General features: G+C 47.3%; 1 protein-coding gene across 3 annotated transcripts in view; it reads right to left on the reverse strand.

The window, feature by feature from the left end:
- Positions 1 to 17,108, reverse strand: part of FHAD1 (forkhead associated phosphopeptide binding domain 1) — a 171,516-nt gene that overhangs the window by 111,649 nt on the left and 42,759 nt on the right. For all 3 annotated transcript variants that reach the window (XM_006145267.1, XM_006145268.2, XM_027770619.1), the window contains one exon: positions 2,092 to 2,359. In XM_006145267.1, the coding sequence (XP_006145329.1) occupies positions 2,092 to 2,359 (268 nt within the window). The remainder of the gene's footprint in view (positions 1 to 2,091; positions 2,360 to 17,108) is intronic.

Here is a 17,108-nt window from a genome sequence, read left to right on the forward strand (position 1 = left end):
AGTGAGGGTGTTTTACACGCGAGACGGGGATAAGCCATTGAAGACCAAGAGGCAAACTGTGGTAGCCCGCCTCCAAGGTGACTGCCAATCATCCTTACTTCCTCGTGTTCAGGCCCATGTGAAGTCCTTGGATAGACTTGACCTAGGTAGCCAACCAAGTAATGCAGAAATGACAGAGTGGCTGCTGAGCGTTGGCCATTAGAAAAACTGTAATTTCCATATTGCTCTCCTGGGTCCCTTGCTCTGGAGAAGCCAGTCGGCTGTATTCCATGAGGACTCTCTGGCTGCTCTGTGAAGTGGTCCAAACGGTGAAGAACTGAGACCTCCTGCCAATAGCCGTACGAGCACCAGCCACCTTGGAAAGAGATTATCCAGCCAGCCGAAGATGGCTGCAGCCCTGGCCGACACCCGGACTGCAGCCTTGGGAGAGACTCAGAGCCACAGCCACCAGCTAAGCGCCTTCCGAATTCCTGACCCACAGAAGCGGTGTAAGATAATACATGGGGCTTTTGTTTGTTTGGGGCTGCTAAGTTTTAGGATAATGGGTTATACAGCAATTGATAACAAATACACAGGGTATGTTAACTATATATCAAAAGACAAAAACTGTTGAACTTTAGTTAATGGTATATATGCTGAAATAATGAGGGAGAAGATTACGGATGTAGTCTTCAAAGTATATGTGCAATATATTTTGAAATGCGTAAAAAGATAGATTAATGAATGAAGAGAAAGCTGGAAAGACACAGATGTATATATTGGGTTGTTGGAAAAGTCATGATGCATTTTTGCATAGAAAAACATACAAAAATAATGACACAAATTTTCTGATAACCCAGTACTTAAGAGTGTAGCAAAATGTTAGTGGTAAAATAGTTAAGGGGGGGGCACTATAAAATCCTTTTTACTTTGCTATATGCTTGACATTTTTCATATTAAAATGTTGAGGGTGTGGGCCAGGCGGCGGTGTAGGGGTTAAGGTACTAGACTCCTACATGGCTGACTGCGGTCCTCCTCCTGGACCCAGCGGCTTGAAATTTACACCGGGCAAATGTATGTGCATGCCCAAAATCCCAGGAAGAGAATGAAAGAGAAGGAACTGCAGTGTGGCCATCCCCCCATGGAGTGATTTCCCTCTCACTGTCTCTCTCCTCTCCAAAGGGCACACACCGTTTGGCAAAAACCTTAAAAAACAATTGGATAGTATCTCAATTATTTAGGATGGCGAGTTTATGGAGGTACATGGGGTCCATTCGAGGATGGGAAAGACGGAGCCTACTGTAGAGACACACTTGCTTTTCTCTGCAGCTTGTCTTTCACGACAATAACAGTGACCTCAGTGGCTGAGAAAGGTGACTGGTGAAAGGTCCCGAGTTAGACCAGGAGAGGATGTGGAGGCGCCGAGACACCTGGTGACTCTAAAGGGTCTCGGGCTAGGACAGAGGGCAGAGAATGGGACCTTGACACAGAGGCCCTGAAGGGACCCGCGGAATCACGCCCAGGGACTAAGCGGACCAGCTACTCTGCCAGAGCGGCTTTGAGGCCAGGAGTGCGGGGAGTGCATGACAGACAGGAAGTCTCCTCCTGAACCACCATGAGGCTCTCAAAGGCAAAAGAGGCGGGAAGGAAACACCGCCCAGGCCCCGAAGGTACAGGCTGTCAGTGGACAGTCACTGAGCTAACCAGTCTGACATCTGACTGAAAAACAGTAGGTGAGATTCCAATGAAGATACCTCCTCTGGGGAAGTAATTTTCCTCGATAAGCCTCTATCTCTTTTCACCAGTAAAATGTTAATAAACTATTTAATAACTTCTTAAGGCTGTTGTGATCAAAGGGGACTTCGATCACTAACAGGTCTGCATCCCCGAGTTAAAGTGTGTCGATTTCAACCTGGCTGCATGTCCAGGTCTCTGTCCACACATCCCCGGGGTACTGACATGTATACACACATAGCACAGAGCCTGCAGGGCCTGGCCCAGGAAGGCACCAGGAGATAGTCAAGCGGCAAGGACAGCAGCCGATTTTTGCCAAGACCCAGGCTCGTGGCTCTTCATCCCTCGCTACGCCGCCGCCGCAGCAGCGGGCCATACCTTGTTTGATGATGGGAGGCTTGAGGTCGGTGTCCACCGAGAATGAGAACATCTTCCCACTGGCGCTCACGGGCCGCCGATGGGAGGCTGGTGGGACCAGGGGGGGCCTGGGGAACCCCTGAGACCAGCTCCTTTGCACGGGTGCTGGCTGCATGCCTTGGTGGAGGGGGAAATGCAGGGTTGAGGGTGATGGGTTTGGCTGCTGTGTGACCTGAGGTGGCTGTGGCCTTGGCCAAGGTGCTGGACCCCTCATCCATGTGTAGGAGACCTGCAGGGGTAGACAGGAGGGTCAAAGGGGGTTATGATCAGCTGAGATAGTCTCACTTTTTTGTTCTGACCACATAATTGTTGCCCTAGGTCTCAGCATATAAGTCACCTCCCCCAGGAAGTCTTCCTGGATGCTTCTCAAGTTTGGGAAGGTGGTTCCTGCCATGGGTTACACCACCACTTAGCAGGTGTGTCCTATACACCAGGCGCCCTGCCGTTTTCATTCATCGAATATACCCGGCACTCTGTGATGACACCAGGTGGGCGAGACCAAGTGACATTGCCAAGAGCTGGCAGAATGTCACCTCTCAGGCATTAGGGACTTGTCATCTGTCTTGCTTACCATTGTATGAGGAGATTTCCAAAAGTTCATAGGAAATTAACTTCTTTGTTTTGGTGCCAAAAAATTTGAAATCCATGCACTGGTTTTTTGTTGTTGTTGTTTTTAAAAAGCATGTATTTTCCATGAACTTTTTGAAGACTCCACATATCCTCGGCATGTAAAATGAACACCTGGCACATACCAGATCGATCCTCCAACACTGGCTGAAAGAATGAACGAGCAAGTCAATGAGACTCACGCCCAGCTCTCTGGGACTAAACAGCCTGCTCTCCATCCCCCACACTGTGGGTCTCTCTGTCCCTGAAAGCCGAGAGACCTGGACCGTCCGGGAAGGTGACCGTCCCATTAGCCTTAGACCCCAACAACCAGCACAGCTGCTCCACTGGATGCTTTATCATATCTATCAGGGAGCCCCTCATTGTCGGGTTTGTTTGAAGCTGCCTTCAGTGAACGGGTCGTCCAAGTGCAGCTAACAGGGAGGAGCACACGTGGAGAGCTCTGAGCCTGGCTTCTGTCTCAACCTCGGCGGCGGGCTCTCCCTCGGGGCTCGTGGTTAGATGTGGACAAGTGCTGTCACTTACTCCCCCAACAGTCCTCCCGGGAGGGTCTCCTTACTATTATTATATCTTAATGTTTGCTATAGGGGTAAGCGCTTGCTGGATAGAGAGGAATAAGAAAGAGGGAGAGACGGAGTGGAAGCAAGAAAGTACCCCTCGCCCTCAGGGAGGAGGTCACACCACAATCCCGTCTCCACTCCCCTCTCAGGATGTTGGGCACGCACACATGCATGTCCATGTGCCCAGTGTGTTTTTCAAGCCGCTGGATCCAGGACGCAAACCACGCAGTTGGCCGTGTGGGATCTGGCCACACCACTGGCCGGGCCAGGTCTCCTTATTCTTATATCATAAATGAAGCTTGGAGAAGTCACGGAATTTACCCAAGCCCAGACGGTGGTGGAGAGGGAATGGGGTCTCTGTCTCTCCTTGTCCATCTCAGTGTCTCTGTCTCCTGCCTCTCCTCCCTCCCGATCCTCCTGGCAGAAACGACACACTTGCTGAGGAAAAGGCTGAGTGCGAAGGGCTGCCGCCTCGCAGGACCTCACATTTACTTCCGACGCTGCACTTCTCCGTGTGTGCGGGGAGGACCTGAGCTCCGAGGGCTCGGCGAGGAGCAGCGCGGCAGGGTGCCCTCCTGTACCGTCGCTGGGATCTACCCAGAGGCCCTCTGCTGAGGGTCCTGAGCCAGTCTTTAAGCTACTGTCTTCCCAGCCGGCCTAGGATCTCACATTATCCTGAAGACCCCCGGAGTCGGAAAGGAGAACGGCGTTTAAGAAAATCCAGCACCAAGCTCCAACGGCCTGGGGACATCTGCCCCCATTTATAATGGCCCTGGCCCACCTCAACTCTGTATTCGGAGTGCCCTGGAACTGCTATCTTCGGTGTGCTGGCCAACTTCTCCCCCCTGCGCGATCTGCGGTCTCTCCATCTGTCCCTCCTCACTTCCTCTGCTCAGTTTCAGAAGCTGAGGCTCCTGCCCTGCACTAACTTCTCCATTCAACCTGTCCCTTCCCATCCTCTGGGGCCCTCTGGCCTCAGCCACCTCTACGTATTTTTCCATTTAGTTTAATGTTTACCAAATAGGGACCAGCAGATGGCATAATGGTTACGACGATGGACTCCCACATGGCTGATCATGGTTCAAGATCCAGACCTGGCAGCTTAAAAAAACGCACACCTGGCGCATATGCGTGCGTGCCCAAGATCCTGAGGGGAGAATGGAGGAGAAAGGATTGCAGCATGGCTATCCCCTTGGGGGGTGATTTCTTACATTCTGGCTCTCTGTTTCTGGCTCTCTGTCGAGCGCACGTGCCCTATAGCAAAAATCTCTCTCTCAAAAAAAAAAAAAAGTACAATGGGGCCAGCGGGTGGCATGGAGGTTGAGGTACTGGACTCCACATGGTTGAGTGTGGTTCAAGTACTGGATCAGGTGGCTTGCTTTCTCACTTTCCCTCTCTCGCTCTCTGTCTCTGTCTGGTCAAATTGAAATATGATAATAAATAAAATAAAATAAAATTAATATTTCTTTTAAAAAATGTGCTAAAAGAAGGTGAGAAGGGGTAAATTCAAATTACTGGTTGTGGTGGAGGACCCCAGCTTTGCACTGGGATGCTCGGGGAGCCTTCTCGGTAAATGCGCCTCGCTGCTGACTAAATGCAAGGTGTGCCAGGGCTCTGCTTCTGCAGTGGACGGGCCCGAAGCCACTCACCGCGAGGTTCCGATCATCCCTCCCTCTCAGCCATTGCTGTGGGGGGCTAAGCGATCAGCTACTGTATTTCTGGCCATACTGATTGGTTCAGGGCTGGGGCACGTGATCCCATCAGAGTGGAGGAGACCCAGGGAGACTCGATGGAACCCCAGGATTTTTTTTTTTCTTTTTTAATTATTGCTGTTGGGTGCCAGAGAGAAGAGAGAGAGAGAGACACAGAGAGAGAGAGAGAGAGAGAGAGAGAGACAGAGACAGAGAGACAGAGAGACAGAGACAGAGACAGAGACAGAGGACAGAGAGAGGGAAAGTGAGAAATCAGAAATCTCTCTCCATTTCTTCTTCTCATCATGATTTTGGGCTGCACCCAAAAGCACCCTGTGTGTTTTCCAAGTCACTGGCAGAGAGTTGACCTGCCATCGGCCCTGTGAGGCCTGGCTTTCTACTCCCAGTAGTTACCTGTTGTGCTACTGCCGGCCAGAACCCTGGAATCTCTAGCTGCAGGAGAGAGACCTTGTGGGGCTTTGGAATGAATGAAACCACCATTGAAGCACCAGGGCCCAGACGTAGAGAGAGGGACTGGTTTTCGTTTTGTTTCAAATTGTGAAAAACACATAACATAAAACGTATCACCTTACCCATTTGTAAGTGTAGTTGGCATGTAAGTGGTTCCTCTGCCAATGCCTTTCTTCTTTCTTTCCTTTTTCCTGCTCTCTGACAACAGGGTATGGTATATTGCACAGTGCCTTTTTTAGGTTGTTGTGCCTTGAGCGAGCGGATGTTATTCCTGATTTCTTCCACACTATCTTTAGAATAGCAGGTGGCCAACCACCTGGACCACACCCACTGCTGAATGAACACCAGTCAATGATTTACTCGTGACCACAATCCCCTTTCCCAGACCATCTGCTTGTTCTGAGTTACCACTCCAACAACTGCCTCTAGCCTTGCAAGGCTGCATGCGGAGGGGGATGCCCCGAGACTCCAGGCGGCTTGCACACCATGTCTTGCAGGACCTGTGCCTTCTGCCTGGAAGCCCTGGAGGTGTGTACAGAGCAGGGCAGGGGCCCTTGCCCTCGAAGAGCTCCTTATGTTCTCTGCCATGGTTTTGAAAGATTATTTTGGTATGGGGTGTGTGCATTCACAGGAGAGAGACAGAGACAGAGAGAGGGAAAGTGAGAAATCACTTCCCCTGGGGGCTGACCATGCTGCAATCCCATCTCCTCTGTTCTCCTCCTGGGATCTTGGTCACGCATGCACATGTGAGACCATGCCGGTTTGATTTTCAAGCTGCCAGGTCCTGGATTTGTTTTTCCTCCTTAGTCAACCGCGTGGGAGTCCAGCACTTTAACCACCACGCTTTCCATACTTGCAAAAGGATCTCAGCTGGATAGCTGATGAAGAATAGGAGAGGGCCAGCTGGTGGCATGATGGTTTTGGCGCTGGATTCCCACATGGCCTAATGCAGTTCGAGTCCCAGACCCAGCAGTTTGAAAAAAAATCACATCAGGCATGTGTGCGTGCATGCCCAAAACCTTGAGAGGAGAATGGAGGGGAAAGGATTGCAGCATGGTCATCCCCTCAAGGGGTAATTTCTCTCTTTCTCTCTCCGCGTCTCTCTCCAGCAAGTGCACACACCCTATGGCAAAAATCTAAAAGAAGAAAAAAAAAAAAGAATAGGAGATTTTTTCTAAGTTAAAGGATGAAAATAAGAAATACATGGTGCCGAGGCCAGCAGATGACAGGTTACATTGCTGGACTCCCACATGGCTGACTGCAGTTCAAGTCCCGGACCTGGCGGCTTGAAACTCATGCTGGGTGTATATGCGTGCATGCCCAAGACCCTGGGAGGAGAATGGAGAAAAAAGGATTGTGGTGTGGTCGTGCCCCCTGGAAGGTGATTTCTCACTTTCACTTTCTCTCTCATTATCTCTGTTTCTCTCTCCAACCAGCACATGCACCCTAAAGCAAAAACCTCTAAAAAAATAATAAAAAAAAAGAAAAGAAATACATGGTGTGAAAAACAAAATGTTATATGGGCTGCTGATAAACAGGATTTTTGGGGAACATTGATGACTCCTTCAAGAAAGCGAATTCATATGGTACATGAATGCCCTTCCAGTATCCTGGAAGCAGCCTAGGGACCATGGCCTCTACCCATTCAAGGCTGATGGCATATCCCTGTTGACCTGAGGAGGGCTGGGGCCAGCTTGTATTGGCTCATGTACGAGAGGGAGAAAGACAGAGAGGAAGAAAAGTACCCTGAGCAGGGTTTCCCGCTGCGATTTCCCCCAAACCTGTCAGCCGGCCAGGAGCATGGGTGCGGGCATGTGCTTAGCCACAGGCATCCACCCAGGAACTGAACCCCCACCTGCCATTTGGTTCCCACCATTGCCGAGCTTTATGCTACCACTGTGCCACCATGGCTGGCCAGAATTTGGGAGTTCATTAATAATCAACCATTAATAAAAGTTAAATTACACACACTTAAACTATATCAAAAACAAGGGTGATAAATACTTAATGTCATCCCTTCCTAATGATTTTACTGTATTTTATTCTGATCTAGACTCTTGAGGGCATTTCACCGCGCCGTGTCTGCAAGTCGGTGACGCTGACGGACAATGAGACACGACTGCACGCCCCTTCCCAGCTCTGTGTTTGGGGCTGTCACATTATAGCTTGAAGTTGGTTACGGTGGGAATCTTTATACCACAGGGACTGCTACAAATCCAGGCCTGATTTTCTGTTGTTGCTGTTGATTGTCTACACTTAAGACGATGGGAAAAATAGTAACGACACAGATTAAACTTGAAAGTGTGGGGGGCCAGCAGGTGGCATGAGGGTTGAGGTATTGGACTCCCACAAGGCTTCCCAGGGTTCGAGTCCCAGACTTGGTGACGGCTTACTTTCTCTTTTTCCCTCCATGTCTTTCTTTGTCTCTCTGTCTCTCTCTGGTGCGCATGCATGCTCTATAGCAAATTAAAAATACGAATAAAAAAATTTTTAAGTGTGTTGTGTCTGTAGCCATTACATCATGAACAGCAGAAAAACCAAGAGGAAGCATGTCAAAGGGACAGGCCAGAACCGTCTGAGCAACAAATGACATAGGAAGGGCCTGTAACCCAGAGTACAGCACGAATATACACAAGTTCAAACTCTTCTAACAGCCAGTAGAAGGGCTGGGTGGCAGCACAGCAGTAAAACACAACTCTGGGAGGCCTCTCCCATGGGAGAGTTCCTAGTTCAGGTCCAGAGACCTCCCTGAGTATGCCAGACACATGTGCACCCATAATCCAGAGCAGGTCGAAGGCTGGGAGTGGATCATGACGCCAACTCGCTCTCTTGCTCATGGGAGAAATAAATACACTTTAAAAGTAAATGAATGAATGGAGAAGTTAGTAAATAAATGAGTCAACAAATAAATGAAGAAGAAACCATCACCCTCATGGAAGACTTCCTCACGTGTAGACACGCCCCCTTCCAGGAGGTGGAACATAATCCCCTCCCCCTTCCTTCCCTTGCCTCTGAGGCATCAAGACTATGCACTTTAGAATGCAGAAGCACCTAACTACATATTATTATGTTTCAGAGCTTAGAGAACTAGGTCCCTTACAGCTTATTCAGAAAAGTTTCTCATTCACCTGGATTTTGGCCAGGCGGCTTAAGGGGCATCTAACTACATTCAGGCTCATTTTATTTTCCTGCCTTTATAAATCTTCCAGCCTAAGGTTTTTCCTTTCCTTTCAAGTTCTTTCTAAAAAAAAAATGTTTCCAGGAGTGTGTGCTCACAGTAGCACCCCCTGAGGAATGGTCATGCTCCAATATCTTCTCCATTTCTCCCTCCTTTCAGGATTTTGGGCACACGAGCACATGCGACCCGCATATTTCAGGTCCAGGACTTGAATCGCACAGTTGGCCATAGGGAGCCAACCCCCTTAACCACCACAACACCGAGTGGCCCTCCTTTCAAGTTCAAGTTCACTTCTTGGTCAATCCATAAAACAGAAAAGAGAATCTAATGGGAAAACGCCTAGATATTTGTAAGTGCCCTCTTTTACCCCTGACGCGGCCTACTTCAGTTCCGTCTTGCCGGACTGAATGGCTGAACGAATAATGGCCATCGACTAAGTTAAGAAAAGCCACAGTGGTTACAGCTTGTAAGAAGGTGACTGGCAGAAGAGACGGGGGCAGCAGGGGCTGGTCTCTGGCGTTGCTGGGCCAGCTCTGCGTTCTGTTTCACCAGGACACTAAGGCTTCTGCTGCTTCTGCCTGCCTCCCTCCCTCCACACCTGCCGCCCCACTCCTGTTGTCACCTGCATGGTCTAGACACATCTGATGACAATGCCAACTTCCCCGAGTCCCTCTCAGGGTTTTCTGAGGACGCCATGCCCGAGGCTGTCTCCTGCCCCTGCCCTCCACTTCGCTGGCCTCTGACAATTTCTTTTGATGTGAAAACCCGGTCTCAGGATTGCTCCTCACATCAGCAGGTGCCTCAGGAGTTGTAAAAGCGCGGTGTAGAGGACACCCCTACAAGATCAGGCTGGGAGCTGACAACGCTGGACTAGTGACAGGCTGGTGGTGAAGTGCGCTGTGCTCTCTGGTCCCTTATCGATTCTGTTACTCTGAGGACAGGCACAGCCAGGGTCTTCTTAGGAATGGGTTCGTTTAAAGGTCCCGGAAAGACGGGAAGCAGCACTTTGCTGGGAGGATGGCTACGCCTCCAACTTCGTGAGCCTCTCATCACTAACCGAGAAGAGCAAGCCATGCTGCTGCTTTGGAGACCAGCCTGGGACCCTTCCAAAGGAGAAGAGGAGCAGTGGTCGTCCCTCTTCTTCCAAATCTCATTAGGGAAGTTGGGATTAGGCAGTAGGAAGGCATTCTTATGTTGTAGACAACTGGGGGTTTGGTTTTTGCCTACATTGCATTCATTTGAATGGGTGCCTTAATTTCCTGGGGGTGGGGGGGATCTGTTTTCCTCCCACAATTCTGAGTCCATGGAATCTGTAATTCTGATGGGACTGATCTCCTCCACTTCAAGGGAGGAAGTATGACCCAGGCCTGGCCAGTCAGAGCATCCCATGTCCCTGGACTTGGTGACAGTCTTGGGGCCAGGTTTGGAGGGTGCTAGGGCTGCTGGAGGCCACCTTGCTACAGGTGAGGCCTGTAGACTGTGCATCTGCCTGAGACTGTGAAGCTGAGTTAACAGAGTGAAAGAGACAGATTCCTGACCTGCATGTGAGCCTCCAGATCCAGCAGGCCTGAAGCTGGTTCTTTCTGGCCTTTTATAGTTACATAAAGGTTTTTTTTTGGGGGGGGGTTCTTTTTCCCTACTTAGACTAGTTTGAGTTAGGTTTCTTTTTTTTTCTTTTTTTGAGAGGTTTTCGCTATAGGGCGCGTGCGCTCGCCAGACAGACATAGAGACAGAAAGCGAGAAATCACCCCCCAGGGGGGATGGTCACGCCACAATCCCTTCTCCTCCATTCTCCTCTCGGGATCTTGGGCACGCACGCACACGCACCCGGCGTGAATTTTAAGCCACCGGGTCCGGGACGCGAACTGCGGTCGACTACGTGGGAATCCAGCGACATAGCCATTATGCTAACTGCTGGTTCCCTGAGTTGGGTTTCTAACACTTGCAAACAATTAAGATTCCAGTATAAGCATCACTACATACTCAGGATGAAAGGTCTTACACAGGTCCGGACAGGCTTGAATAAACCTACCACACTGAAATCACATAGCAAATTCAACTTGGAAAGAAAAGCAGTGGCCAGAGAGGAAGTGATTTAAGATCAAGGAAGCATTCATGAGACAGGAATGAAGCAGAGATACTTGGATCAAATAAACAGCTCTCCAACTCTAGCAGACTTCAGAGCACAACCCCAGTGTCTGCTTCCAACGCTATGCCAAGGAAAACATTCCAAACCTTTAAAAGAAAGCTCTTCAATTGAACAAACAGGTACAGCTATAATATACAACTATTGTATATATCCTTTACTAATGTCTAGTGTACTTATCAGATATATCGGTATAACTATACCATTACTATATATGCGGATAATGCTATACGTATATTTAGAATCAAATTTCCAAGCTCTGTTTTAAAGAGATAAAGGAAAGACTGTTCAAAACCTGTTGTTTTTCTTATTTCTTGGTTAACCAAGTAAACCATTAACTAACCAAGCTTCTGGCAGATGACAGGGGCTCAATATATAATCTTTTGTTTCCTCTTATCCCTATCTTTTTTTTCTCTTTTGAGGTTTTTGCCATAGGGTATGTGCACTTGCCAGAAAGAGACTGAGAGAGACAGTGAGAGGGAAAGTGAGAAATCCCCCCCTGGGGGGGTAACCACACTGCAATCCCTTCTCCTCCATTCTCCTCTTGGAATTCGGGCATACATTCACACATGCCTGGCATGATTTTCAAGCCACCAGGTCTGGGACTTGAACCGTAGTCAGCCGTGTGGGAGTCCAGTGCCTTAACCGCTACTACCTGCTGGCCCCATTTTCTTCTTCTTGATTTTTTTTGGAGAGGTTTTTGCTATAGGGTGTGTGCGCTCGCCAGACAGACAGAGAGACAGAGAGACAGAAAGAGAGAAATCACCCCCCAGGGGGATGGCACGTTGCAATCCCTTCTCCTCCATTCTCCTCTCGGGATCTTGGGCACGCACGCACACGCGCCCGGCGTGAGCTTAAGCCACCGGGTCCGGGACTCGAACCGTGGTCGACTACATGGGAGTCCAGTGTCATAACCATCACACTAACTGCTGGTCCCATTTTCTTCTTCTTTTTCTTTTAGCGCTTCTCTCAGAAGCCAATTAAGAAAAAAGAGACAGTATACGATGGTGTCACCAGCAGAGGTTGATTACTGTTTCTGTAGAGGCAAACAGCAGATATTTTTGCATCGTGTGCCATCTGATCCGTCTTCTCAGCTCTGCTGCTGGAGCAGGAAGGCCAACACAGGCAATACCAATGAATGGGCATGGCTGGGTTTGGATAAAACTTTACTTACAGTAACAGATGATGGTCTGTAATATTAGGTCATCAAGGGTGTCATGATGTATTTTTCTATGGTTTCCTATGCAAAAACGTGCCATGACTTTCTCGATGACCTCATAGATTGGTCTGTGGGTGGCGGTTTGCTGCCTCTGCTTAAGAGAATGGGATTGAGCATTAAACAGAATCTGTTCTGCTCTTCCCTCTGCTCCTTACCATCTGCGTGCCCCTGACACACGCGTTTGTTTTAGAGACACATCAGTTAAACAGGGATAATAACAGCTACTTCTCACTTTGCGAGAACCGGAGGAGATAACACACAGAGTGCTTAGACTACTTCCTGGCCTGTAATAAGTGCTCATTACACATCAGCCGCCAGGCGTTACCATTATCATCCTGGTTGGTGCAGGCACTGCGGCAACAGCCCTGGTAAGAGTGAGTGGAGGCAAATGGGGACGTCAGTAACTGAAGTTCCATTTTCACCTTCATCAGTGGTGCTGGTTCTTGCCCACCTGATGTATCACACGCCCCGCCTCCCCGAGCACGGGAGGTTGCGGTGGGTGTGGGCTGGCAGAGGGCTTGTGGCCTGAGCTTGCATGCCACTGGGGTGCTCCAGGCTGTTGGGAAAGTCTCCTAGACTGGGAATCAGCAGATTTGGCTTTTCACCCTGGTTTGGGCTAAAGCTGACGTAACTTTGGGAAAACTGAATCCTACTTGGGCATCAGTTTGTACAAGGACGGAATGGTCTCTATAAACACTCTGGAGGGGAAATGGGAGCCTCTGATTAATCTGTATTGACTTGGCAGAAATTGGAAGCTAAAATCCAGAAAAGTTAAATGAACTGAGGTCACGATTTGAACTTGGACTGTCAAGCTCCAAAGCCCTAGCTTTCTTCTCTGTACTCTTGGAATAACTTCCCCATGAAAACAGAGAGCAGCAAGGAATACAGGCCAATAGAAGGTGCTCTCCACATTGAGCAGGACGTTGTGACACTGCAAGGACAAAGGACCACATTTGAAAGTCACATGGGTGTCACTGATCAGACTGGGGACAGGATAGAGCAGGGTAAAGGGAGGATCAAGGGCCAGTTATGTGGTGTGGTGGCAGGGGCAGCTGCATCCTGTCCAAGTCCCAGACCTGGAGGCTTGGGAAAAAACAGCACTGGGTGTACGTACATGTGTGTCCAAAATCCCAAGAGGAGAATTGGAGGAAAAGGGGTTGCAGTGTGGCCATTCCCCCTGGGGGAGTGCTTTCTCATTTTCCCTCTCTCTCTTTCTGTCTCTCTCCAGTGAACACACACAGTACAAATGAAAAAAATAATAATAGAAATGGGAAAGCCAAATATGAGGATTTACGTTGACACTGTGGGAGCCCCTGCCCCCGCTGGTCCCTCAGATCAGCCAACCACAGTCTGATCTGGCGTCATTGCTAGTGGAACTGCACAGGGAGAGGAAACGGATGTCAAAGGTTCATGAAACAACTCTATGCATTGGCTATAAGGTGTCTGGCTCCTTTTCTTCACTCTGGGCAGTTCCATTTAGACTTGCTGTGTTTCAGACTACATTGAGGTTAAATAGGTTTCCTTGCTCAGCTGCATTATGAAACGCCACTGTCAGGAAGGCAGCCCTCATCCACAGCTCCCTCCTGAAAATCATAAAGCACTAAAAACCCACCAACAAACATGGCAATGGCAGGCCCATGTGCAGGTCATCAAGATGGCCACAAATTTCTTAGGAAAACTGGGCTTCAAAATACTTGATGAGAGCTACTCGCCCTGCCCCCCAGATCTAGCCAGGAGTCAGGACAAGCCCATCACCAGCCTTCTGTATCTGAGTTCTGAGCAGCCCCATTCAGGGATTAGGACCACTGAAGACCTTCGGCCCAGACTTCGCCCTCCTGCTCCCAGATCTAGCCAGGAGCCAGGTTAGTGCACCTTATCTATTCTCCCTCTCTCTCCCCATCTCTCTCTCTCTATTTTTTAATTTTTTAAAAAATGTTAACTTCTTAGTTCTCTGTCGCTTCTTTGTCTCGCTAATTCTTACCTATCCCCCCAGCCCCCATAAGACACGCCAATTACCAGCCAAGTATATGTGAGTTCTGAGCGGCCCCATTCGCACGCTGCATGGCTTTCATTTTTATAAAGAATTATTTTATTTAACTTTATTTATTAATTTATTTTAATTTGACCAGAGAGGGACACACACGCACAGAGACAGAGGGAGAGAGTGAGTGAGAAAGCAAGTCGCCAGGTTTGGGACTCAAACCACGGTTGGCCATGTGGGAGTCCAACACTCTTAACCACCACACGACCTGCCAGCCCTGCAGGTTTCAGTTTTTGCTTAAAATTTTTTTTCTATTTTTTAATTGTTTCTCCCTCTCTCTCTTTCCTTTTCCTTTTCTTGTTACCTTTCTCACTTTTCTCCTCAGCCTCCACACACTGACTTTCTAGACAGGTCTAGGTGCTCAGTAGCCAAATATCTGAATACTTCTAGAGTAAGAGTAAACCTCAATTTCCATTGAATCTGCTGCACAAAGGAAGAAAAATAGTACTGTTTAGAAACTATAGGTCGGGATCAGCAGTTGGCATAATGGCTATAACGCTGGACTCCCATGTAGTTGACCTCGGTTCGAGTCCCAGACCCGGTGGCTTAAACTCACGCCAGGCGTGTGTGTGTACATGCCCAAGATCCTGAGAGGAGAATGGAGGAGAAGGGATTGCAGCGTGACCATCCCCCCTGGGGGGGTTTCTTGCTTTCTGTCTCTCTCTGTCTTTCTGGCAAGCACACACACCCGATCACAAAAACATCTCACAAAAAAGAAAAAAAGAAAAAGAAAGAAGAAACTGCAAGTCACTTCCCCCTGCATGCCTCTGAATGCTCAGATTTAACTCCAGAAACCAGAAAAAAAATGTATAATCCATCGGATGACCAGAAACCACTGCAGAGGCAGAAGAAATATAAGAAACTAAGAAACTATCTCTCCCCTAAGGGAAATGAATAACTCCTCATCCTCCACAGAGAATACAAGGGAACAAATGGAAATGTCAGATAAAGAATTTAAAATATTCATAGTGACAAAGCTAACAGAGATGCAAGAGAAGAGAGACAATGAACTCCAGAATATGCAGGAGGAAAGAGACAATTCCAGGAGGTGAGGAAGTTTCTGCATGAACTGAAAGAGGAAATACACACCATAAAAAAAGAATCAAATGAAATTGTTAGAAGCGAAGGCTGTAATACAGGAAGTCAAAACTTCCCTTGAAAGTATTAAAAGCAGATTAGATCATGCAGAAGAATGAATCTCAGATGTAGAAGAAAGGACCTCTGACCTAGAAAAAATTCTAAAAAGACTGAAAAAATAACTCCCCTAAAAATGAGAATAACACACGAATAATACTAGATACCGTTAAACGCCCAAACATCCAGATCATCAGTATCCCAGAAGGTGAAGAAACTAATAAGGGCATTGATAATCTATTCCATAAAATCCTGGATGAAAACTTTCCAAACCTAGAGAGACACTCAAATATAGACCCAAGAAATACAAAGGACCGCACACAGAATCATCCCAAGAAGATCTTCTCCAAGGCACATCACAACCAGATTGACCAAAACCACAGAGACAATATACTAAAATTGGCAAGAGAGAAATGTCAAGTTATTTTCAAAGGATATTCCATCAACTTAACAACAGACCTCTCATCTGAAACAATGCAAGCAAGGAAAGAATGGGAAAATATATTAAAATGTTAAGTGAAAAACAGTTTCAACCAAGAATACTATACCCAGCAAGATTATCTCTTACATGGGAAAAAAAGACAAGAACATTCTCAGATAAACAAAACCTGAGAGAATTTGCCAACACCAGACAGGCTCTCCAAGAAGTGCTGAAGGGAGTGCCGTACCAGGAAAACTAAAGTCGGACACACAGAAATAAGAGCACAAGAAACAACCAAGAGAATGGCCAGCCTAATGGGAGGGACAAGTCTGGAGTTAAATGTTAACTTCCAGAGTTTAAATGGAAAAATCAGACCACAGTGACACTGCAAATTCAACAGAAGGGAGATTAAGAGAGACTGAACTGGTGAAACAGAATTTTTTGACTTTAGAATAAAACACTACTGACTTTCTTCTATGCTTTGATTTTCATATTTAAGGATTTTTGTCTTCAAGTAGGTTGACCTACTATCTGAACTGAATCCTAACCTTTTTCCTGGCTTTAAGTCTTAAGCAAATCTTAACATTTTTAAAATTTTAATCTATTAAAGCTAAAACTGTTTTTCTTGAAATTAAAAAATGCATTAAAAAGTTTCTATTTCATGATTGCAGTAAGCTATGTAGCCTCGCTAGGTGCCACTTTATAGTAAGTTCACTTTACTCATTGAGGTTTATACCTAACATCAGATGTGTTCATAGATATGTATATATCAGCTGTGCTTGCTATTGAAAGTTTTTAAATTAACTAAGATCTTTAGTGAATCAATAAAATGTGGGGAAAAAAAAGTGGGAGGAAGGTGGAAAATGGCAGAGGGTGAGAGGTAGGGAATCAAGGGGGAAAGCAAAATATATAAGAAACAAGAAATGGAAAGTTATTGGTTGACAACAATAACATGTATGGTAATATCCTTGACTGAGCCAATATACAGTGTATTCTGGATGGAAAATCTTATTTTGTATACTGTATTGATGTACAGTGAATGAATGTAAATAAATAAATTTTAAAAAAAGACATGTTAAGGAAACGCTGACTCAAACTTCATAAACTTGGATTTTCAGGCTTGAAAATAAATTTTTTTTTAATTTGTCAGAGGGTACGTGTACTCACCAGAGAGACGGGGTAGGGGGAAGAGAGTTAGAGAGAGAAGAAGAAAAAGTATCCAGTTGCGGGGGGGGATGGCCACACCACCAGCTCTTCTCTTCCATTCTCTTCTCGGGATTTTGGGCACACACACACCTGGTGTGTCTTCCAAATTGCCAGGTCTGGGACTTAAACCACGGAGCTGGATACATGGGATTTAACTGCCTTAACTAATGTGCAACCAGTTAGCCCCAGAATTAAAGTATTAAAGTATATATATGTATGTGTGTGTGTGTGCGTGTGTGTGTGTGTGTGTTTTAATAATTTTTCCTGTTGGATGGCTTCTTTCT

Source organism: Tupaia chinensis, unplaced genomic scaffold (assembly GCF_000334495.1).
Source record: "Tupaia chinensis unplaced genomic scaffold, TupChi_1.0 Scaffold000146_1, whole genome shotgun sequence".
Taxonomy (NCBI): Eukaryota; Metazoa; Chordata; class Mammalia; order Scandentia; family Tupaiidae; genus Tupaia; species Tupaia belangeri.